Genomic DNA, 22564 nt, shown 5'->3' with positions numbered 1-22564 from the left:
GTACGTTTTTATTTTTAAACTATTAAAAATTGCATGAGTGATTAAATTTATACATATTATTCTTAAAATTAAATGAAAGTATGAAACATTAATTAATTATATATTATTACAGTTCTTTTCATCATTTGAGTTGTTCTGTTTCCAAATTAATTCGTCTCATCATGCATGTTTCAGCCTAGTTGCTCGATGTTATTTGAAAACTTATTTAATTAACGAATAATTACATCTGCATCCCTAAATTTTGACCAGAAAATCCAATTATATTTAAATATTACGTATTCCTCTCTTAAAATTTGGGGGAAAAAAACTAATAAATCTGATAGCTTTTAAAACTATGAGTACCACATCGAATTTGGAATCAACGAAGCATTGGTAATAATCTGTATCAAAACTTGGTGAAAGTTCAAAAGATCCTTTCGTGTATTTGAAATCAATAATGGTGGTATATTTGCCTTGTTAGTTTTTGTGTTCCGGATTCTCCAATTTTTTTAGTTCCATTATGTGCAACGAGTGTGACAAGCTCGTTAACATAAGAGGCAAAAGTTTATTCCTAATATAGTAAGGGATTCAAAAATTACATAACATGTCACATTAGCTGGTATAAGAGAATCTAGCTAGTGAGGCTTAAAAAAGCTAACTTGAATCCCAGTGTCGATCACAACATAAACCCCGGCCGCAATCAGCAACACACTCAACACCATCCCGCAAATCCCCAATCCCCAATTCAAACACCACATGAATCCACCTTTCTTGGGCTTCTTGATCCTGATCCACATCAGGCAAGGATAGGCAAATGTCACAGGAACAGCTATCCCACCAATTAATCCAGCCAAGCTTCCGAGAAACGGGATCGCCACGGCCACGAAGAAACAACCGTAGCCGAACATGACCCTGAATACTGCCCTTAGCCACCAAGTGCATGGCTTCTTCATGAAGTTGGTGTATTTTGATTCCATGTCATCGAACATAGGCATGCCATATATCTGGAATGAGCTTAACGCATTGATCATGATGAATATGCTTATCAATCCGAGGATTGTTTGGGACGTGTCTCGACCGTGGAAGGCGTAGATCGCCGACAGCATTCCTCCATTGGCTGGTATCTGAACATTGCAAAACATGTCAGCTTTCAAATAACAAACTAGTGATAATATATAGTTTTGGCCATGTACATTTTTTGTGATACAATATACCTTATTCCCATATGCCCAATATCCTCCTATAGCAAGAGGATACAAGCATAGCGCAACAATGAAATATGCAGCTTGGACCCCTCTCCACATGGGCACCCGAGATGGCTTCTTTTCACTTGAAGGCATAGTTGCCTGCAGGCACCAATTAGTCAATGCTGAGTTAAAAGACTTGGTATAAATTTACGTCATGATCCCAATTTTGAAACGAGGTTTCGGGTTCAAGATCTAATCCTAACAAATTCTCCTTCAACTCGAGCAAAAAGTGAACCTTTAAATTAAAAATCGAGAAAATGTTTTTTTGTTCAATTAACTTGTGCATTTTTCGGTTTTGGTCCATTAACTTTTTAAAGTTTGGTTTTGCTACACTAACTTTTAATTTTAAGTGATTTTGTTCCAATTATTGATGTGTCAACTTGACACGTCATCCCACAAATTTAGTCAATCACAAACTGACACGCCAAGGTGGCATCGACTTCTCCGTCATATCACTATTTTTTCGGTGTCATATCAGTCGTTTGACCAAAATTATCGAAAATTAAAAGTTAATGTATCAAAACAAAACATTGAAATGTTAATAGATCACAAACAAAAAATAGACAAGTTAATGAACTAAAAAAACCGTTTTCCCAACAAAATCTCTAGTACCTATCTTGTTTGTTGTTGGCTTATTATGAGGTAAGAATTTGGCATTAGTGATAAAACTGTACCTGAATTTCAAGAGTCACATTGTGGCCCCTAAAAGCAAAGGCAACGATCCCAAACGCATTCAAAATCTCGAAAAAGCTTTGGGTATTGGTACTCGGCTTCACATGATCATACGAAACACCTTGCAATCTGCCCTTTGTAACAGACACGAACCACATCATGGTGCAGTACCCTATGGCCGTAATCGCGCCGAGGAGTGACACTCCGGCGATGGAGTTGAGATTCGGGAGCTGAGACAGAAGCACGGCGGCGGAGGTGAAGACCAGGTACCATTCCACGGTGGTCAAGGGATTGGCGGCGCAGTCGTGGCCTCCGCAGACGATTTGGTAGAAGAGCTTCGAGGTGGCGCCGCCCACGACGATCAGGGCCACGCATGTGCCCCCGGATAGGTACAGGATTGGGAATAGCGCCAAGATTTTCCCCAGTTTCTCTCCTGTCATGATATTAATGCATGTCATCGTGCTTAAAGACTACATGATATCATATACTATAATTTTGTGAACACACGATGATACAAGATTTATATTACAATGAAACTAGGAGTATAATAGACATTAATTAAGGGAAAATTAGTTTTTTAGTCAAATAACTTTTATACTTTTGAGTTTTGGTACATTAACTTTTTCGATGTGGATTTTGGTACACTAACTTTGCATTTTCGGTGTTTTTTAATCCAACTGTCATCTTTTGATTGGTCCACGTCTTCATTTTGGATCAATCAGAAGTTGACACATATGCGTTTGGACCAAAAAAACATTGAAAATGCAAAGTTAGTATACCAAAACCCATATCGAAAAAATTAATGGATCAAAACCAAAATATGAACAAGTTAATGGACCAAAAAACTTATTTTTTCGACAATTAATTAGTACCAAAAGTAGCGTTGAAGAGTTGAAGAAATCTGCTGTAACGTATCCCATTTTCAGCGGATTCATGCAGATTCGTGAGCAACCAGAAAGTGTATAGTTGCCATGCAAATGCCACCGTCAAACTTATGATCCCCCAACTCCTGCAAATGATCATTTTGCCCATTATTATAAAGTGCATGTGAAAAGCAAGTGTAGACGATTAAATTTGAAATTTTGGAACGAGGATTTGTGCAACCTCAAATATCACATTTCTACAAGTAAATTATCACAATTTATTCACTCAAAAAAAAAAAAATTTGTGAATAAGCTCTCGAGTGGACATTTGTAGACAATTAAATTTTTATAGCTTAATTTCAAGAAATAAAGAATTTTGCACTGCAACAAAAAGGTTGAATTATTCTTCCATCTCTTACCAACCAAGAATGGTGAAGGCAACAGGGAGCACAAGGGCTTGGATCCCAATACCCGCACAGAGCGTGTGAAAAGCGGCATAGAAAGCGTTACCATTCCTAGACTCCGTGATGGGGAGCCAAGCATCATGAGGATCCAGCCTCGTCAGCTTGATCGCCCTTCGCAACGGGCTCCCCAGCGGGGAAATGAAATTCGGAGTTCGAAAACGGGGTTGAGCCGGGGCCGAATTCGGGTGCACGATCAGCGAGAGCAGTGGCTTCCGAGATAGTGAAGGTGAGTTGTATTGTGTTTGCATGGACGACGGGACGGATATGTCGCCGCCACCCGCTGGCGGAGCTGTCGTCGGGCCTTCTTCGATCAACTCCGCCATTGGGTTTTCGTTTAATTTGTTTGTGTGTATATGCGCAGGTGATTACTTGGTAATTATATGTGGGTGATTTTATAGAGGTATGAATGTGGAGGTTGCAGCAAGGAATTTTGTGCTAGCTGAAAACGATATATTCGATAGCGTTTAGTCTTAGGCGTTGGATTTCGTTGGAAGTTAGATACGCAAAACGTCAATACATATTACCTATAATTGTGGAAATTTACTTGCATGTAGCTTCGGAGAAATCTTTTCATATGCTCCAAAAATGAGAAAGTGAGAATATTATTGAATGTATATATTTTTAAAATTCTAGTTTTGGTCGCTAATGCATAGTTAAATATTATGTTGATGTCGTGTCAGCACTATATTAACGTTACGTAAATAAATAACCAAAATTATAATTACTTAGGGGTAATTATTTTAAAATCCCTAAATCTAAACATAAATTTCTCCTAACTCCCTACATTCAAATTTTTTAGTTTGCACTCCCTAGTGGTCCCCAATTTTGATTATACAAGTATTCAACTAATCTTTTGTACTTTGGCGTTGTTTTACCTATCGAACCAGTTCATGTCGTGAAGAACTATTGGTTGCGCAAGGTTTCCAGCCTATATACTTTATATTAGGGTCCAACATGCTTCCGTAAAGTAAATCAAATTTAAATACCTCTTTGACCATAATGTCGTCGGGTCATACCTGTCGAGTTTTACGAAGTGCTCCTCACACTCCAACCACGCAGTCGCAACAGATGGTTTCTGCACAAGCTCCTTCAACGACACCCAGCACAGCCTTAATTCATTTTCTACCTTAAGGCGTATGATATATAAATTTAATTATAAAATATGAACATGAAAGAACAAGAGACTTTAAAAAAAATTATTCAGACATAATATTATTACAGAAATCAACTCCTTTGAAGAGGGGAAGACAACTTGTTTAGCTACTCATAGTAGGCTCGTTCTTGAAATACATAAACGAAAACTTATTACAATAGAAAGAGAAATATTACAACAATTTTATTCGTAAGAAAACTGAAGGGAATGATCGATGTCTTCAGCTTCCTCAAATGCCTGTATTTATAGCTGTAGTTCCACTTGTTTCACCGAGAAATTTCAGGGAATCTTACAGCTGTCTTGTATTTCTTTATGCCATTATTGATGACATCTTTTACTAGTGGAGGAGGCAGCTGTCTTGAATTTTTTATGCCATTATTGATGGCATCTTTTACTAGTGGAGGAATCACATGCCTGCCACTTTATTTTGACTTTATTCTCCTCACATGCCTGCTTTATTGTTGTCGGGACATCTTTTGCTTTTGAAGTAGTCCCCTGTGAAAACGCATCTTTGGTGGTCTTTGTCCACCTTTGCTTGTCTCGGAAAAATCCTTTCGATCCGTTCGGGGTCTAAAGGTTTTTCCAAATTCTGGCTCCTTCTGACTTGGGCATTCTGGGCAGATATTCTCTGACCATCGTCCAATATGAGCCATGTTACAAAATTTTCGGCGAGTTTCTTTACTCCTCGGCAGCTTGTTGTTCCACAAAAGATTTCTCTTCTTTTCGAAGAGTTCTTTCGCAAATGCTGTAGTTTTTCCTGTCATTGTGTTCAACAGGAACGATCCGTTCACAGAATTCTGATAAAATTTGAATAGAAACTTGACTTTGTCCATCTCAGTAAGACAGACCCAAATACCCCATGCCCTTCTGGTTGAGATCTCATTTTCCCCGAAAGTGGATACCAAGGGTATTTCTTCAGTTTTAGGATCCTTGATAAATTTATGACTGTTTATATCAGGTCTCCTCAGCTTGATAAAATGAAAGGGTTCGTGTGATCCTTTCACTGTTGGTTCTGGAGCTGCACTGAAAAAATATAACTCAAACACATCTCCTCTGGACAAATGATCATTATTTGCCCATGTTTCTTGGACTGCTTTCTGAATCCATTTTGGTAACTGTGATATCTCCAGAAAGCTTGGTGACGTTGTATAAACTGAGGCCAAAGCCCCAAATTCATACCAGAGTTTTACATCTTTAGGATTGACATTGTTTTTTAGCCAAACCCTTGGATATATTCCTGCAACATCAACCCTGCAAGTGTTCGGGTTGATTTCATTCCTTGTATTCAATTTCTTCCACTTCTGTTGATAAACTTGGAATGGAAAAATAATAGATGGATTAGTATCAATCTTAGATTTGCCCTTGTCAGTGTTGGGCCTAAGATTGATCTCTTCCTCTTTTACCCCAGAGGCGGAGGGTTGACTTGATGAGTTATCCTCATCAATTGTTGCTTCATCCAGATCATCAAAGGCTGATGATAGATTAGCTCTTGTTTCTTGAGTTTTAGATTCCTCAACATCTTGTTTCATAACTGGTGGTTGTATTTCTTGTTCTTGTAAAACCAATGGTTTTAGTATATCTTGTTTATGAGAAACCAATGGTTTCTCTATAGCCTTCACAATTGGCCCTTGAATAGCAGCTCATAGTTGTCTTTGAGCTTGCATACATCCTGTAATTCGATTAGATACTTTGATCCGATCATCTTGTTGTAACCTGCCGGCCATTTCAGCATTAATGGCTAACTGGTTGAACTCGTTTTGAAGCAACCCAAGGTGTTCCCTGAGATGCCTCTACATTTTCAGGATGGAATCCACGTCACTGCCTTCCATCTCTTGTTAAAAAATCTGCAAGAATATTTTCATGAGATTTAATAATAACAATATCAAAAATATAATTTTGACATAATGTTTGCCATCTTAATAACCTAGCTTTCTCAGGTTTAGATTCAATCTTATTCTTTAGGAAAGCTTTTACCTGGATGTTATCAACCTTCAGAGTAAATTTTTTAGCAAGTAAAAATAATGGCCATTTTTCAAAAGCCCTTTTAACCGCATAAAATTCTTTCTCGTTGATATGCCATCTAATGGCCTCAGATTCTGAAAAAAGACCGCTACAGTATCTGCATGGTATTTCCCCATCTGGAGTGATTTTGGTAAGGACTGCCGCCCACCAATCGTCGCTGGCATCCGTAAATAATACCAGATCATCTTTATCTACGGGTATAGCCATTTTTGGGAGATTCTTACATATCTCTTTTAATTGGTTTACCCCTTTAGTATGGTCATCGGTCCATATAAACCTAGCATCCTTTTTTAACAAAGGACTGAACACCTTTCTATACATTGCTAGATTGTTAATGAACATCCCTGCAAAATTAACTACTCCAAGAAAACTCTGGAGTTGTTTTACATATTTGAGTTTATCTGGAAAATTCTTTACCTTTTCCACAATATGGGGTTGTAGAATTATTCCTGTTTCATCAATCTCAATACCGAGGAATTCAATTTTCCTTGTTGCTATGACTGCTTTCTTTTCAGATAACACCAGTCCTTCTTGTTTACAAATTTTAGAGAAAATCTCTAAGTGTTTAACGTGTTCGTCTATATTTTTTGATGCTATAAGAATATCATCAATATAAACAAACATAAAGTTGACATAATCTCTAAAAAGGTTATCCATCTTTCTTTGAAATATCTGGGGTGCATTAGCCAATCCCATAGGCATAACTTCCCAAATATAGTGTTCTTGTGGAGTAGAGAAGGCTGTGAATTTCTTACTGCCTTCTTCCATTCTTATCTGGTAGAATCCAGACTTACAATCAAATTTTGAGAACACTCTAGCATTTCGTACACAGCTAATTAGATGTTCTCTACTAGGTATGAAGTACCCGTCAAACTCCAGGATTTTATTAATACCTTGGTAGTTAATAACTAACCTGGGTTTCCCTCTTTTTATTTCACCATGATTTCTGACCAGAAAACCTGGGCTACTATATGGTGAAACTCCTTTTTTGATTAGACCAAGGTCCAAATGTTCCTTGAGAATCATTCTCATATCCATTTGATCTGTTATGTTCATCGGAATAGGCTTATATCTGACGAATTCATACTCTTTGCCTTCCTTTAGAGTAAGACAGGCTTTGAGTTGATTTCTATCCCACCATGCCAAAGGATGCTCATTATAACTTTCTTTGAGCCTCTTTTTGACATCTTCAAGGGATACCTTATTTTCTAACTCTATATCTCTATGATTTAGAGTTACCTTGAGAAGCTCCATATCCTCTGTTTGGAGTTCTTGTTCTTCTGTTATTTTCAACATGGTTTCTCCAAACCTTCTTGGATCTTTCATTTTAGGGTAAAAAAGTTGTCCCTTATCACCACGCTGGCTACGAAATATTATCGGCAATTGTCGATAAAAAAAAACTTTGAGTCTTTGAACGATAATTTTATGATCACAAATTGTAGTGAACATAAGTTTTCTTGACTCATTGTCTTGTGTGTACTTCTTAAACATTTAGAAGAAGTTATTTCCTAACAGGATATCAGCTCCTGTATCATGTAAATAGATTGGTGGTGTCTTTACCTTGTATCAAGGTGTCTGACCTGCTCCTCCTATAATGATCTCTGCTTGTTTTATTCCTTTGCAAAGAATTAAAATTCTTCGAGAGAAATCTCGTCCAACAATTTTTGGCAAATCTTCTTCACATTTTTCAGGGAAGACTCCTCTTTTTGTTGTACAAATTCCTGCTCTCGAATCAATATAAGCTGCAAAGTATTCAGCCTTATATTGTTCATACAACATCCCTATCGGAATGTATATGGAGAAAGGACTCGTTGTCATTTTTTAAAGGGATTACTAAATGGCCCTGCCATTTTTAACAGACTGTGTTGTAACTCAGTAATCCGATTAAGACTATTCACCTTTAGTCTTCCTAAGGCTTCAGAAGGTAGAGTATGGTTACTCCTTTCTACCTCTTCAATGCGATCTAGTAAATCATGTTCATGACTTACTAATTTCAACAGCTGCTTCTTCCTCTGTTTGTAAACAGAGTTCTTGAATCTGATTAAGGGATTGTCCCTTATCCAATTCTCTTGGTTTTCCATTTCGTAGAATTCTTATTGAATCTTCCAAGTCTTTTCTTTTGCCATGAACTCTATTCCTTTTTCAAGGCGTTTCCATAGTTTATGGTCCTCCAGAAACTCTAGGCCAAGAATGAGTTGATCCACTTCTTTTCCTGGAATTTCATATATTTGAACTTCCAATTCTCCAATATTTATCAATCCTTGGTAAGTTCCTTTTTCATGTTGTTCCAAATAGTAAATCGAGTTACAAGGGAACTGGTTCCGATGACTTGTAATATCGAATACTATTTTCACTTCTTTCCATCCTTCTGGAGATCTAAGTTTTCCTATTATAGAAAACTCTTTTTCTTCTGGTGGAATTTCTTGAATAGGAGATTTGTCTCATCTCCTACTTGTCATTCGGTTTCCTTGAAAAGATAACCTTCGAGGTTCTATTTTAAGGTCTCTGTATAGAACCGGTCTGTCTTGGATTTGAATGTCTGTTTCCTGAATTAAAGGAAACTCGATTCTTTCTGGGTATATTGCATGAGCAACTTTCCCAAAGATCTCTGGAATTTCAATGAACTCATTTCTAATAAATAATTCAGAATGATGAGTATTAGAAAGAGTATATGAAATTTGATATGTAATAGAATATGGTCTATTACCTTCCTTCATTAGTCTCTTTTCCTTGAAGTTTTGATGCAACGTCAAGGCTCGACTAAAGTCCATGTCAGCTAAATTGTAGGCTATTCTTGGATAGATAACTCCTACAATTTTTCCTGCACAAAGATTTCCTGAGATAGTACCCAGGACAGCATCTTGAATATTCCCTATTCTTTTATCGCATACTACGATATCTATGGGTGAATCTATTCCTTCTTTAAAAGTTGCCTTGATCATTATTTGGATTGCTCCAATATGAATCCAAGACATCGTCCTTGCTACTTCACCTTTCAACTTTTGCAATTCCTCTCTTATTTCTTCAAAAGGAATTAACTGCATCTCTATTTGATTACTTGTTAACTCCATGGGAATTGCCATTTCCCTTCTGGATACTTTGTAAATCAAATTATGTCTTCTTTGTCTAAGCCCTAGGTTGCCTAAGACTCTTTCTACTTGTCCTGCCAAAAATCCCTGGTACTTTTGTAACGTTGGATTTTCTCTCATAATCCTTTGGACCATATTATGAGATATCGTGGTTTGGCTAAAGAATCCAGCCAAACTTTCATATTTTTCATGCCGAAACACTTCTTCTTTATTCTGATTCTGATTCTGATCCATCCTCAGAATCTTCTTGACTAAACAATATCTCTTCTTCGTATATGCTTTCATCTGAGGGGATATCCTCAAATTGATATACTTGGACTAAATCTTGAAAGAAGACCGCATCATCCATATCTGGTGTTGCTTCAAAGAGTTTAACTCTTTTTTTCTCGTTTTCTGGACAATTTGTAGATATATGTCCTCTTGCTCCACATGTCCAGCAGTTGCAATCCTTGAAACTTTCACTTGCTCTTGTATGAGTTCTTCTGAAAGTTCTTCTTGATGGTGTTCTTCCCCTGCTTTGTGATGAGCTTGTTACTGAGGATGTTCTTGTAGGTCCACTTCTTCTTCCTGACCTATAAGATCTGGCCTTTTGTTTGGACCAAAATGTTCTTGGTTTCCAAGAACTTCTCATTCTTTTATTGTAGGGATTACTTCTGAATTTCTTCCTTTTAAATCCCTGTGATCTGTTTTCAATGATCGTTGGAAGATCATTATCTTTACAACATAAAGGTGTACGTTTATTTATACCCCTTATTTTCTTGTAGTTCTTCTGTAATGCTGCCATATGGCACCATTCTGCCAATTTTCCTTTAAAAAAGGACGCGCGTCTTTCCAAAGTGTCAAGATGACCTGGAACGTATTCTTTAATCAGCATTCTCTCCAGGGACTTGGCATTTTTGCAAAAAATAGCTGAATAGCTACATTTTCCTCGACTCCTGAATTCCATCTGTATTTAGTGAATAACATAATTTATTCATCAACTAAACAGATATCATGTAACTCGAGGCTATACAGAGCTTGAGTATATCTTCTCTTTTTCTATGTATCTTGATTGTTGAAATAGTCTACCCCTATGAATTGTGCTTTAAATAGGGTGGCCATTCTTTCTCCAATTTCGCTGAGGGATTCTCCTGCTAAGATTGATTCCTTCGTATCTGGCATAGTCATCTCCCAAGTAATCTTGACAGATCCCATTAGACTCATTTCTAGAAGTTTAATGAATCCTTCTTTATTGAGATCTAATGTCCCTGCTGCAATTCTCATAGCTGACGTCCAATCATCTATAAGATCTTCTCTATTTTTAAAGTCCAAAACATCAAGGTTTAACATAACCCCGTAAGGATGTATTGGATCTAAAACAGTTTTTCCGTAAGGAGTTTGATGGAGTGGGATTTTACTCCTTCTTGATCTGGTTCCTGCTGGATGTGAATTTTTTCCAACCTGAAACTCACTATGTGGTTCTTCTGTTTTAACCGCATATCTTGGGGGATTCCCTATGGGTTGTTCACCCTCAGGGGAGTTCATTTTTAGATCTACTACTTTGAGATTCGCAAAAGAATCCGCGAGATCTTGTAGATCCTCGAGATTTAATCTCTCTAAAGTAGTCATCAGATAGTGTTTTTCTCTGATACCGCTTTTATAAGATTAATCATCCTTTCATCATCAGTTAAAGGTTTTTGAACCATTTTGGTTTTACCTTTCTGATGTAACAACGGTTCGGTACCAAACGAGAGTGGTAACCTTCCTCCTGTATTTCCTTTTTTAGAACCTGATGTTTGTTCTAGATTTGTGATTTTAGTTTGAAGATCCTTTAGGGTTACAAGAATTTCTTCTTGTTTTTTAAGGATTCCTTCAAACTGCCGAGGTATTTCATACAGCTGATTGCTGTAATATTGTACCGTCTTTTGAATTTCTCTAAGATCTCCGGAGAGTTTAGAGGAATCTGGGGTAATTTCTAAAAATTGAGAGTTAGAAATCATCTTTCTGTCGTAAGTAATCTATTGTGAACAGATTAACTTGTTTATAGGATTTCATATAAATAAAATCCTCTTGATTCAAACCTTCGTTTGAAGTCATCTTTTGTAAAAAATCTTCCCCTCAACAAAGAAAAGTATGAGTTAACGAATAATATTAAGTCTGAATATTTAACCTAAAGCTCTGATACCATTTTTTGCACATAATTCTTTGTTCCAAAATAAGCATTAAAACATGAGATATAAGCATAGAGATCTTTAGATATAAGTATAAAACCTTCAGATATAAGCACAAAACAACCCATATTGAGTACAAGAATTAAATATTAAAATAATCAAATTTGTGGTCCTTAGGAAGTGCAAAGAAAGAATCTTTAAGGGAGGAAGTTGGGAGAAAGAAATGTTTGGGTTTGGGGATTTATTCATAATTGACTCATTTACTTATTTTTTAAAAATGATATATCACAATATAATTAATTATATTTCGCTAACTTGTCCCCAAATAAAATATGAAACTACACATGATTGCTTATGAACGTAACAAAACGTGTTGATAAATGAAATATGTATTCGGTTAACGGTGTTGTGCATGCTAACTTTGATGTCGCCACTTGCGATGTTATTAGCCATTAGGAAACATATGGTGGACAGTGGGGACCTGGATTTTATTTGACTTTTGATGCCTCAAATTAATGTTGTTTGTTTTGACTATTTATGTCTGAAGTGTTGACCAAATATTAGATTGGTCATTGGTGGACGAATAATTCTAACCGGCACAATGTACATTTATAGCCTTTTGAAATTGAAATTATTTATTTCCAAAAAAAAATTTGAAATTATTTTACCAAATTAATAATGATATATAAAAGGTTCTATATAAAGAAGAAATTACCCATCATTTCTCTCAAATAAATTACATATCATAACTTAATTTCTCTAGTGTTTTTTTTTTTTTTGGTTTAAAAATGATACTGATTTGTTTGTGTGTGTGTGTGTCAATCATAGTATAACAACCAATTTTTGGTATCCCAAACTAACTAGATAATTTAGTCGTATTGAGTAGAGAGGATACACGTGATAATAACTAAAAAAAGAAAATTATAAAAATAAATTTGCTATGCTAGGTATTTCGTATTGAACATGAATCACTGATATATTTGGAGCAGTCGTACTATGATCTTAACTAGCTACTCTCTAAGTTGTAATATGATTACGATGATTGACTAATTAATCTAGTCCTTTATTTCTCCCGTTTTAATTATTTGCCTAAGAATTTTCAAATCAATAAGTATAAATTGAAAATTGATTACCTAAGAATTTTCAAATCAGTAAGTATAAATTGAAAATTGAAGAGAAATTTTGTGTCATCGTTAGAATAACTTTATCGTAAAATTGTTTTATATAAGTTTTTGCGTAGAACACAAGAAGAGTGTGTTTATGTGTGTCATAGTCTCACTTTGTCATTACATTTCATACACACAAAAAAATTGAAATTTCCGTTTTATATGAATTGGTGAACGATAAATGTCGTCGTTTAGTGAACTTAACGACGCAAACTTATAATGATCGTGAATTCAAATCCTTGATATTCCCAGAATCATGGCTTGACTCCTTTTGATCGATTTCAAATAATACAAGTGATCTATATTGTAAATAAAATAAAATAAAATGACCACGTCTTTGAATCTTTCTTCCCCTATTCGTTATGATCTCCTATTATACTTTGATAAATTCTTTGTCACACCTTTCGTTGCATGTACGTATATGATTACCCAAATTTTTTTATTTTTTATTTTAAAAAAAAGTCGATCGATCCAATCTTTTTTTTTTTCTCATATATGAATTTTGATGCATCTTAAATTATACGTGTATTATTAACTAATTTTCCCCCAAAGCTTGAAAATTGTTCTAACATTGAAAGTTTCTGCGTGATAATTTTCAAAAGATTAGTACATACAAGGTAACAGCCACCTGGGGTTGTTGACTTGTATTTTTGGCATCCTTTGTCAAAGAAAAACACGTGAACAATTTTGGTCAAAAATCAAATTAAGAATTAATGCATTCTCATTCTTGGACTCTAATCTCTAGTAAAGCGTATCATGTCTAACACTCTAAATTCGTGGAGAGGACAAATTTTTTTTTTTTTTTGAAAAACAAAATTAAATAAATAAAAGAACTTGGTTCATATGGGCTGCACCGGGTGAAAAACACACGGTGGAGAATGGAGAAGCCACATACATATGGGCCTGGCTCAAGCAACACAACAGTATCTAATTTGGTTGTAAACAACATCTTACAGAAAAATTGGCCTTAAAAATTGAAAATGGGCCACATTTTTAGGACAATAAAAGAGATTCAGTATAAATAATATTTAGCATCACCTGAAAATTCAAAATCACACATGATATGATGATATCCAATAGATCATTTAAAACTGTGTTTTTTTTAAAAAAAAAAATTAAAAGGAAAACAAATAATAACAAGCATACAGTAGCCTTCCCGAGCGTATGAAAATTTTTTGAGCTTCATTGATACACAATCATGATGTCACGTAACAATTATTCTCTTCGTTAAATTAATTTAGCGACAGAATAGCGACGAACAATTATAATCTGTCGCGACGAACAATTATAATGACGATCTTTTTTTTTGTAGTGGTACTGTTGCTCATAAGTAAATTAAAAAGATTTCACATTGTATTCGAATTAATGAATATATTTTATGATAAAAATGGTTAGAAATTCCCAAAAATATTTCAATCTGTACGTAGTTTTGATGTAACAAGAATAAAAGAATATTAAAATAAAAAGTGGAAGCCGTTCAATTTTTCCTAGCTATTGATGATGTTTAGAAGCGAAGCTCTTGTTCTAATCAACCGCCTGAACATCTGCTCCAATTCTCCTTCCAGATCCTCCACCACCACCTCCACCGCCTCCAGCCTCTTCAACGCCGACCGAATCGCCGCCGCGTCGTACTTTCCCCACACTATCAAGCTGTCGACCCGCGTCAGTCTCAGCTGCTTAAACATCTCCATGGGTTTCGATCTCCCCTCCTGCAGATTCGGCGTGGAGATCAACGGAGACAGTGATTTCACCACGAACAAGATGGCGACCAGCACTTCGTTGAGCAGATTCACCACCAACGCCAGCTTCGGATCATCTTCCGTCGCGGTGGCGAGATACCCGTTCTTCACCCCTTTGATCGACTGGATCCGCTTTAAGATCGCCTTCTTCAGCTGCTTCCGAGGGAGGCGATACGGCGCGAATTGATTCCCTGCGTTGTCCGATTCGGTACTTGTGGCGGATATACGGCGGAATGCCGATTGCAGGCGCTGGAGGTGGTCCTTGGCCACGAGAAGGAGATCCTTGGCGGCGGCGCACGAGTCCGCCATTTTCAGCGACGCCTCGGAGACTTCGTACGCCCATTTCTCGTTCCCGTGGTTGATTATTTCCAGCTTGGTCGCCGGAGAATGCAGCAGATCGTTCACTGAATCGTGTAAATCTCTCAGACCTTCAAAATCAAAATCAAAATCAAAATTGGGATTCGACATTTCTGCAGGTAACCAAATTTCTCAACCACTTTCAATATCAATGGGCGATATAGAATTCTTTCTTGTATGTATATATATATCTGTGTAAAACTTTTGAATTTTCAAATAAGACAATCTTAGGACATATATAAAGAAACTTAAATTTGACCCGTCTGATATTTTATTTCATTCAATCACGAAATTTGAACTAACAAGAATCATAATAAAGAACCAATTAATGATTAAATTAAAAGAAATTAATTGGGAATTGGATTCTCAGATGGATGAATAGGAAAAGGACTGGAAAGATCGTGCATACTTTCTGGTACTGAATTGTTGTGCTAACTAGGGGACCAAAGTTGCTAGCAGGAAGCTTCCAAGATTGCATGTACACATTTGTTAATTAATTGGTTGTTCCAAATTCCAATTTGGTGAGCCTCCATGCTTAAACAATATTATCCTATTATTCCTGCTCTGGCTCGTCTTTTTTCAATTTCTTCAACATATATGTAATATTTATTTGTAACATCATGCTGATATTAAAGTGAGATGCAAGTGAATCGGAATCGAAAAATCGAATATTTTTTGTTTAGATTTCTAAAAAAATTTCTTATGATTCGTAGAAGTAACCGGAACCATGTTGAAATCTGATAAGTTCGATTATCTCATGAAGCCTTACATACGTATGTGAATACTTTTCCGTAATAAAACTTGGAAACTTAAGGTTGTGCTTAGATAAGACGATTTGAAATCCTCATGGTACCTTCCCTCAAAATTGGAATCACAAGTTTCAAAATTATCATTATTGATTTTTAGAGCTAGATGAAATAGATAAATTTTAGTAATTAATAGCTAGTTGGAGTTAATACTTACACATACTATGTCATTTGGTATTCTCCGGCGATATTGATGAATATTAATTGAGGGATCCCTTGAAATTCTTGAATTCTAAAATTTGGGATGTAAACTTTAGATATTTTTTTACGTGATAAAATATGAAGTATCGGTTTTACATTCCATGAAAATAATTATGTTGTAAAGTTTTACATACCACTGATTTTTGGCCGTGCATGAGGTCTGTACGAAATACTTTTACATGCGAGCTGGCCATAGGCCCATATATATATATATAGGGAAGACCAATACTATCATACTTTTTTTAAATCACGCAAAAGGTTAAAGTTACATGGTATATATCTTATGTTTTTCGTCTTCGAAGCGACAGGGTGTCATTTTAAATAATTTAAACTTGGGGTTGTTCAAGTGTTAAAGTTCAGCTAGCTTTCAATCATGCGCTAATAGTTTAATTTGTAAATCGATTTTATTCGAGGAAACTTCGACCCACTTGAAAAACATCTTCCCCAGAACACAGACAAACATGCACGCAACGTATATTTTGGTCGTTAATATTAATATTACAACATTTTAACCTTCCACTGAAAAATTCATCCTTGTTAGGGTAATTTTGTGTTGTCTCCAGGCTGTTGTATGAATGCACATCGATGCTGGCGTTTGGCTGTGATCTTAATTGGTATGGCTGATTAGTTTTGTTTGTATCCGCAACAAAAGTAAAGATCAACAACATTTATGCGGCTAGCACTGAAAATGCTGAACTGAATGATATGGTCACTTTATAATAAATAATAAATGGAGTATCAAAGCCCACAGGGACATAGGCGAGTTGGTAAGGCCTGAGGTGACGTGGAAAAAAATTCCTCAGCGTTGCGGGTTCGATCCTCGTGTGGAGCATATTTCCTGTTGAAATATTGTGGGATATGCTTTGGGGATTGGGTCATGTGCTCCCTCCTTCAGGTCCCTGCCGCTCGTGCACATCATTTACCCTCCGCATGAGCCAATGAGCCTCTGACTCATGTGGAATGACTCCCCTTCGAGGTCAACCCTTTTCTCAATAAATGGAGTATGAAAGCCTGGAACTCAAGCCATTTTATTCATTTATTTTCTTTTTCCAAAAGTACCTTACTATATAGTTTCTAGAAAAAATTAATTTATTAAAATTTCATAATACGTTACAAAATCTTTCGATATAATATCAAAATCTCACGATATAATAGTTATTGTTATACACGATATTTGTTGTACCAATAACATTATTCAAATTAATTATTTCAACGTCATCACCACCGTCATCGTCGAATCTTGAAACTATAGTTTTTTTTTTTTGAAGGCCAACATCTTGCAATTGCTTAACATGACATCCAATTTAGATGGGAAATTGAATAGAATTTACATGTCTCTTAATAACTTCCACGTCCATTGAAATTGAATAGAGCCTTCTCTTAACAACGATTCGATTCTTGGCCTCCGCTATGAAATTCCCAAAGTCATGTGATGCTACTTCGAACACAAAAAATACAAAATTATCTAAAAATATAGAATACCAAAATTGCCTAAAAACCAGTGATTTGGTCAATGACTTCTATACTCAGGTGTCAGATTAGTTGCTATAAATCCGCTCCAGTGACAGGACCAAGTGTTCCAAGGAACATGGTCAGATTTTTCTTTGAAATCTTAGCCAGATGACCGAAGGACGACTTACCTTCATGCACCTCAGGCATATCCCGGAGCTGTCGAATGAGAACATTGTCAGCACACACCTTTGCCCGTGATTAAACTATGTGCCAGTAGCAGCACATTGTTAGAGCAAGAATGCTATAGACACCAATATGTGTATAATTTTAGTCTGAAAGCAACTCTTCCAACTCAGGCTCATCGGACAACAGAGTATCATAGTCGAAACTTGTTTCGTTGTACATTATGTTCCCTGTCTGATTATTCAGATCATCGTCATCTTCAGGGTCAGACCATTCTTCATCATTCGAATTTTGATCATCCACTGCAACATCCGCATCTATGTTAATGGAGCCCATACCAGGTTTTTGCGGAACTGAAATCGTATTTGCTTTCGCCTCAGAATCTTCACAAATGCAGGAAGATGGGTTCTCATGAAATACCCCCCTGCCTGGCCTCACCTCCTTCGGCTGTCCCATAAAACCCCTTTGGAATTTACGGGTTCTTGAGGAGAACTCTTCCCAGGTCATATTGTCTCTATTTAAGAACAGCTTGTACAATTTTTTGGCATTTGGACGGATGGTAAGCTTGTGTCCAAAGTATCTCCTGCAATCGAATGCAACTTATCATCACACGGCCTGAAATTCAATTCAGTTCTAGAAAAGTTGGAGGAAACAAAGAAGGAAGCAAGACATACCTTCGTCCAGCTATAATTTTTGCCATGTTCCCATTGTTATTAGTGACGAATACATCACTTTCATCACAGACTATAAAATCTAGAGCTGCCATTCGAGAAGAAAATGCAGAAAACGATTCCAACTCTTCTTTTGTTGCAATAGTATCTTTTGAATAGAAATTTGGAAAAAGTGCCTTTAACGAAGCCAACGTATTTTCCCCTCCATATACTTCTCCAGATGCCACATACAAATGAGTCTCCCTGTCATATCCAAGTGCTCTTAACATCAGACCAACTTCCTCCGGAGTAAGAGGGCATCTTCCTTGCCTTCTCTCCCTATCTGGGTTGTTGTTCTGCATATCAATCAATAATCGTATGAAATATAATTCAAAAAATATATATATCATTTCTATGCAAATTAACAGTGTAACTACACAACCACACACAACAAAATACATGTATATTGTTTTGAGCTGGGCGAGGGTTGTGTTTAAGGGTCTCAAACCTGAGACCTGTTTTTTAAGGAACTAGACCTTAAAGGGTTTTGGCAGCACAAGCATATATGATGAATCCTTAATTTTCTGGTTCTTGTGCTGCTAATTGCACATCCACAAACACCAACGCCTACGCATTTTCTTCAAATTCAACATCTTGGCATTTCATTCCATAACAGTCGAATCACAAGCCAATAACTCCCACTTACATTGGGGATTGGCAATTCAGAACAACCAAATCACAAGTAAAAAAACACCCCTCCTACCGACCACCCACTGGAAAAATCTCACTATGGGAATGAATTATAAATTAATCATTGTTCTCTCAACATTTATTATGTCTTGTTGAGATTTAACTAAAATAGACTTTTTAGAAAAATAAAATAAATTACATCAAAGCCTTACATGTAAAGTTTTCCACCTCCTTCGTATTTTACCCAGTTCCTTCCTCTCTTTATCCCCTCCTCCATAATAGCATCCAGAGAATGCAAGCATATCAGGTTCGAACCTGTAACAAAACATACAATCTCATAAAAAAAATTTAAAAATTTTAAAAAAAAACCTCGCCCTCATCTTAATCACGCAAAACAAGTAAACCAGAATGCAACAAGGAGAAGTTGGACCAAATTCCCAAAGTACAAATTACTCTCATCGATTTGACTAAAAATTAGCCCAAGCAAGATCTACAAAAACAAATGACAAGAATGCAACAGAACAAGAAGGGTCCAATAAAATATTTTCCTAGTATCCATCAGGTGAAATAAAATCAGATGATTGCGGAAACATAGTATTATTTAGGTACGGAGGCACCTTAGGTGAAGGGCAATATAGTGTTTGCTCCTACTTCTCATTCTCTGTACTAACTTTGCACCCATTTCAAGGATGGGACTAGTGAACTTCAGGGCGTGATAATTCACTCTGCATCTGAGCTTCTGCAAGTCTGTCTCCAACTTATTTGAAAGTCTGTAGTCAAATTTGGTCAACTGAACAGCCTATCACAATTACAAATGAAGTCGTTAGTGATTTGGAATAAAGGAAAAAAGAAAGGGAAATCAGCACCAACATGCAAAGTTGAGTTTTCATCACGCAGCCCACAACTTCATATCTTTGGCTGAAAAGAGGACTTAAAGAACCAATTTGCAGAAAACCACCTCAACTCATTGTTCTAGTCACACAATTTCAATATTTTTAGTCAATACACCAAGAAATTAATGGTTATCTTTCTAGCAATGAAGTGTGCTACCATGTTAGGCTCCTCTTAATGACTAAAGAGTAACAAAAAGCACAAAATCACAACAACCTCTAGTAAAACAGTTGTTTCCCAGATTTGACATCCATTTAGTTTTTTCACTTGATGTTGTGCATAGATGTGAAAAATTGACTGAGCATGACAAATAAGAGCAGAGCAACTAATTTTTTGCATAAAAAAGTTCATAAAGAACCAAGGCGTACTTAAATCAATTGATACACCGAAGAACAGAATTCATGAGAGGATACCATGACTCACATGCTTCATTGATAGTACAGGTACTAGACGATTAATATAGCATCTTTCATTGCACTTTCTTGGAACACGCATCGTGTGGGGAGTCCATATCTGCCCTCTTCTTTTAGGAAGCTCTTTAATAATTTTAACATCTTTGGCTAGATATGATATAAACCATTCAACATTGAAGATGTCCGAAAAGTTGCTGTGGAAGAGAGGGCCATTAAGCATCTAAAAGAAGCCATAAATTTGTGAAAACCTAGGCTAAATTTTCTAAAGACAATACCTGGCATCATTCCAAAATGATTTTGAGTCCAATTTTGGAACAACAAGGGTGGCATTCAAAATGCGAGCTGCAACAACAGCATCAGTTATCTGCCAAGATGGTGTAGGGATTTAGCACTGATATATGCATTTGAGTAAAACTTTTACTGATTGCAGAAAACCAATTAAGATTGGACTACTGTTCATGCCTCTATCTTTCTTGAAGAAAGGTCATTACTGGCACATGATGGAGGTCACTAAGCATGATGTGAGATGTATGTATATATGCAGATATATGGAAAGAAAAAGGGATGTGCTTTATGATAAACTTTTCACAGTTTCAAGATTGCTTTGTTTTGAAAAATGAACTGTTAGCAATCAATTTGCATGAAGAAAAATCATGTGACAAGAAAAACCCCAATATGTACTAGCTTATTCTGCATGCTTTTATGATCCATGAAAATCCTCAATAATGAGTTATGAATCAGAAAATTGATATATGACCACAATACCAATGTTGCTGATCATGGTGATAAAGGTAAATGTCTCTCTCAGCAGACAAACAGACAACTGAAAGATATTATAAACACTTCTTAGTTCTTTGTGATCAAATGACAAAAATGTCAAATCAAAAACTCAGTACCCCAGTTCTCTGCTGGTTCAGACCTCCACTGGTTGCAATCGCCAAATATCGATTTGGTCTAGTGATTGCAGTAGCTTCTGTCAAACAAAAACAATATACCAAACAAACAAAATCAGAAATAGATTTATCAGCAACCACCTTTAAAAGTTATAACCAAGTCTACACACTTAAAAACTTGCTGCTGGAGTTGCTGCATCCACGATAAAACTGAGCATTCTTGGACATCCAAAGATCTCGATGCTGCACGCCTCCACTATTCTACATTTCATGACCAATAAACATGATATCAGTATACAACACAGATTAGCTGGAATGTAAATTTTTCCAGCTGGTCCCAACAGAAGTAAACCAATCAGTATAAAACTTCCACTAGCTAACTCCGAAGTAATCAAAGTGAAAATTAAGCTGAGATAAAGTCACCCTAACCGGGACACGAAACAGAGGCTCTAGATTTCCCTTTCCAACGCCATTATCCATCTGGGGTATACGATTAAAAGAATGATAATCCAAATGCACAAACACACAGTAATAACCAAAACCCAGATAAAGATTAATCATTTCTGAGGTACCATGATGGAGCGAAGAGGGTGACGGAGGTGATCCTTGTCCACGTGAGATGGCGCTAGGAACGAGAGAAAAAGGTAAAGGAACAGAAGAGCGGCGGATACTGCGGAGATGGTGGGTATCAAGTACCGTGAGCGGCGGGAGTAATGGTGACGCCGCCGCGGAACAGCCATGTGAAACGGCGGCGGATGGGGTTGGGAAATGCTATGATTGAGCGGAAGTGGAGGGAACAATCATTTAAGTTGGGAAGCAATTCTTGGAATTTCACGTTTGGACCATTGCACAACTCGACAATGGGATTGATTCTCTAAACACGAGCCGCTATAAGGCTGTGTTGTTCTCGTATAAATGTATAATATTTCAAATTCATAAATTTCAAATATACATTTATTTTTTTAAAAAATACTATCATAAAGTATAAACATCAATTTTTTTATTTTTTTTTATGTTTATATTGTATCTCATGATAATTATGATAGATTTTAAACTCATCCAATAAAATGGTCATTTGAAATGCATTTTAATTCATCTAACTAATATGTAAATAATGAATTTAAGATTTATCTATGTTTCATTGTCAATATTAAAATCGTATAGATTTGAAATACTTTCATCCAAGCACAACCTAAGATCATTTAAGATCATTTTATATACTAGATAGATTATAAGATTTTATTAAGAGAGAATAAGATAATATGATATTTTCTATATAAAAAAGAATAAGATAATATAATATAATATCATTCATTGTAAAAAAAATAGATAATATAATTCAAAGAGTGATAATAAGATGTATTTAATTTTATTACCATAACTATGAGTTAATTAGATTACTTTTTGTTTACATTACATTTACAAATTTAATGTTATAATTTTTGAATTATCTAAAAGAACCTTCATTTTTTTCAATTGTTCAC

At 36.0% G+C, this 22564-nt stretch overlaps 3 protein-coding genes across 5 annotated transcripts; all 3 read right to left on the bottom strand.

The window, feature by feature from the left end:
- Positions 1-607: 607 nt before the first annotated feature.
- Positions 608-3554, bottom strand: LOC140884109 (lysine histidine transporter-like 8). Its single transcript, XM_073290780.1, has 5 exons — positions 3181-3554; positions 2771-2907; positions 1901-2331; positions 1194-1325; positions 608-1103 (listed from the first exon to the last, which is right to left on the bottom strand). Exons 1-5 carry the CDS (start codon positions 3546-3548, stop codon positions 615-617), a joined length of 1557 nt encoding a protein of 518 aa, XP_073146881.1. The 5' UTR covers positions 3549-3554; the 3' UTR covers positions 608-614.
- Positions 3555-14156: 10602 nt separating this feature from the next.
- Positions 14157-15225, bottom strand: LOC140880632 (uncharacterized). The gene has a single exon (XM_073285245.1). The coding sequence runs from the start codon at positions 15010-15012 to the stop codon at positions 14293-14295; it is 720 nt and encodes a 239-aa protein (XP_073141346.1). The 5' UTR covers positions 15013-15225; the 3' UTR covers positions 14157-14292.
- Positions 15226-16488: 1263 nt separating this feature from the next.
- Positions 16489-21943, bottom strand: LOC140880630 (O-fucosyltransferase 16-like). Of its 3 annotated transcripts, XM_073285240.1 has the most exons (10): positions 21653-21943; positions 21510-21560; positions 21251-21341; positions 21084-21160; positions 20463-20551; positions 20198-20381; positions 19501-19682; positions 19096-19198; positions 18218-18549; positions 16489-18126 (listed from the first exon to the last, which is right to left on the bottom strand). In XM_073285240.1, the coding sequence occupies exons 1-10, from the start codon at positions 21818-21820 to the stop codon at positions 17688-17690; spliced, it is 1716 nt and encodes a 571-aa protein (XP_073141341.1). In that variant the 5' UTR covers positions 21821-21943; the 3' UTR covers positions 16489-17687. The 3 variants fall into 3 exon arrangements, with proteins under 3 accessions (XP_073141341.1, XP_073141342.1, XP_073141344.1); XM_073285241.1 differs by lacking the exon at positions 21510-21560; XM_073285243.1 differs by lacking the exon at positions 21653-21943 and having other exon boundaries at positions 21251-21336.
- Positions 21944-22564: the final 621 nt, after the last annotated feature.

The sequence above is a fragment of the Henckelia pumila genome, chromosome 2 (assembly GCF_033568475.1).
Source record: "Henckelia pumila isolate YLH828 chromosome 2, ASM3356847v2, whole genome shotgun sequence".
Taxonomy (NCBI): domain Eukaryota; kingdom Viridiplantae; phylum Streptophyta; class Magnoliopsida; order Lamiales; family Gesneriaceae; genus Henckelia; species Henckelia pumila.
Note: the sequence above shows the minus strand (reverse complement) of the source record. Positions and strands in the feature narration are given on the sequence as shown.

Excerpts from the sequence above, each read along its gene's own strand:
- LOC140884109 (XM_073290780.1), bottom strand. The coding sequence starts at position 3,548 with ATGGCGGAGTTGATCGAAGAAGGCCCGACGACAGCTCCGCCAGCGGGT. Across the intron at positions 2,908-3,180 it reads GCCTTCACCATTCTTGGTTG|GAGTTGGGGGATCATAAGTT; the intron begins GTAAGAGATGGA and ends GATCATTTGCAG. Across the intron at positions 1,326-1,900 it reads ATGTGACTCTTGAAATTCAG|GCAACTATGCCTTCAAGTGA; the intron begins GTACAGTTTTAT and ends TGGTGCCTGCAG.
- LOC140880632 (XM_073285245.1), bottom strand. The coding sequence starts at position 15,012 with ATGTCGAATCCCAATTTTGATTTTGATTTTGATTTTGAAGGTCTGAGA.
- LOC140880630 (XM_073285240.1), bottom strand. The coding sequence starts at position 21,820 with ATGGCTGTTCCGCGGCGGCGTCACCATTACTCCCGCCGCTCACGGTAC. Across the intron at positions 18,550-19,095 it reads GGAGGTGGAAAACTTTACAT|AACAACAACCCAGATAGGGA; the intron begins GTAAGGCTTTGA and ends ATTGATATGCAG. Across the intron at positions 18,127-18,217 it reads AAAATTATAGCTGGACGAAG|GAGATACTTTGGACACAAGC; the intron begins GTATGTCTTGCT and ends ATTCGATTGCAG.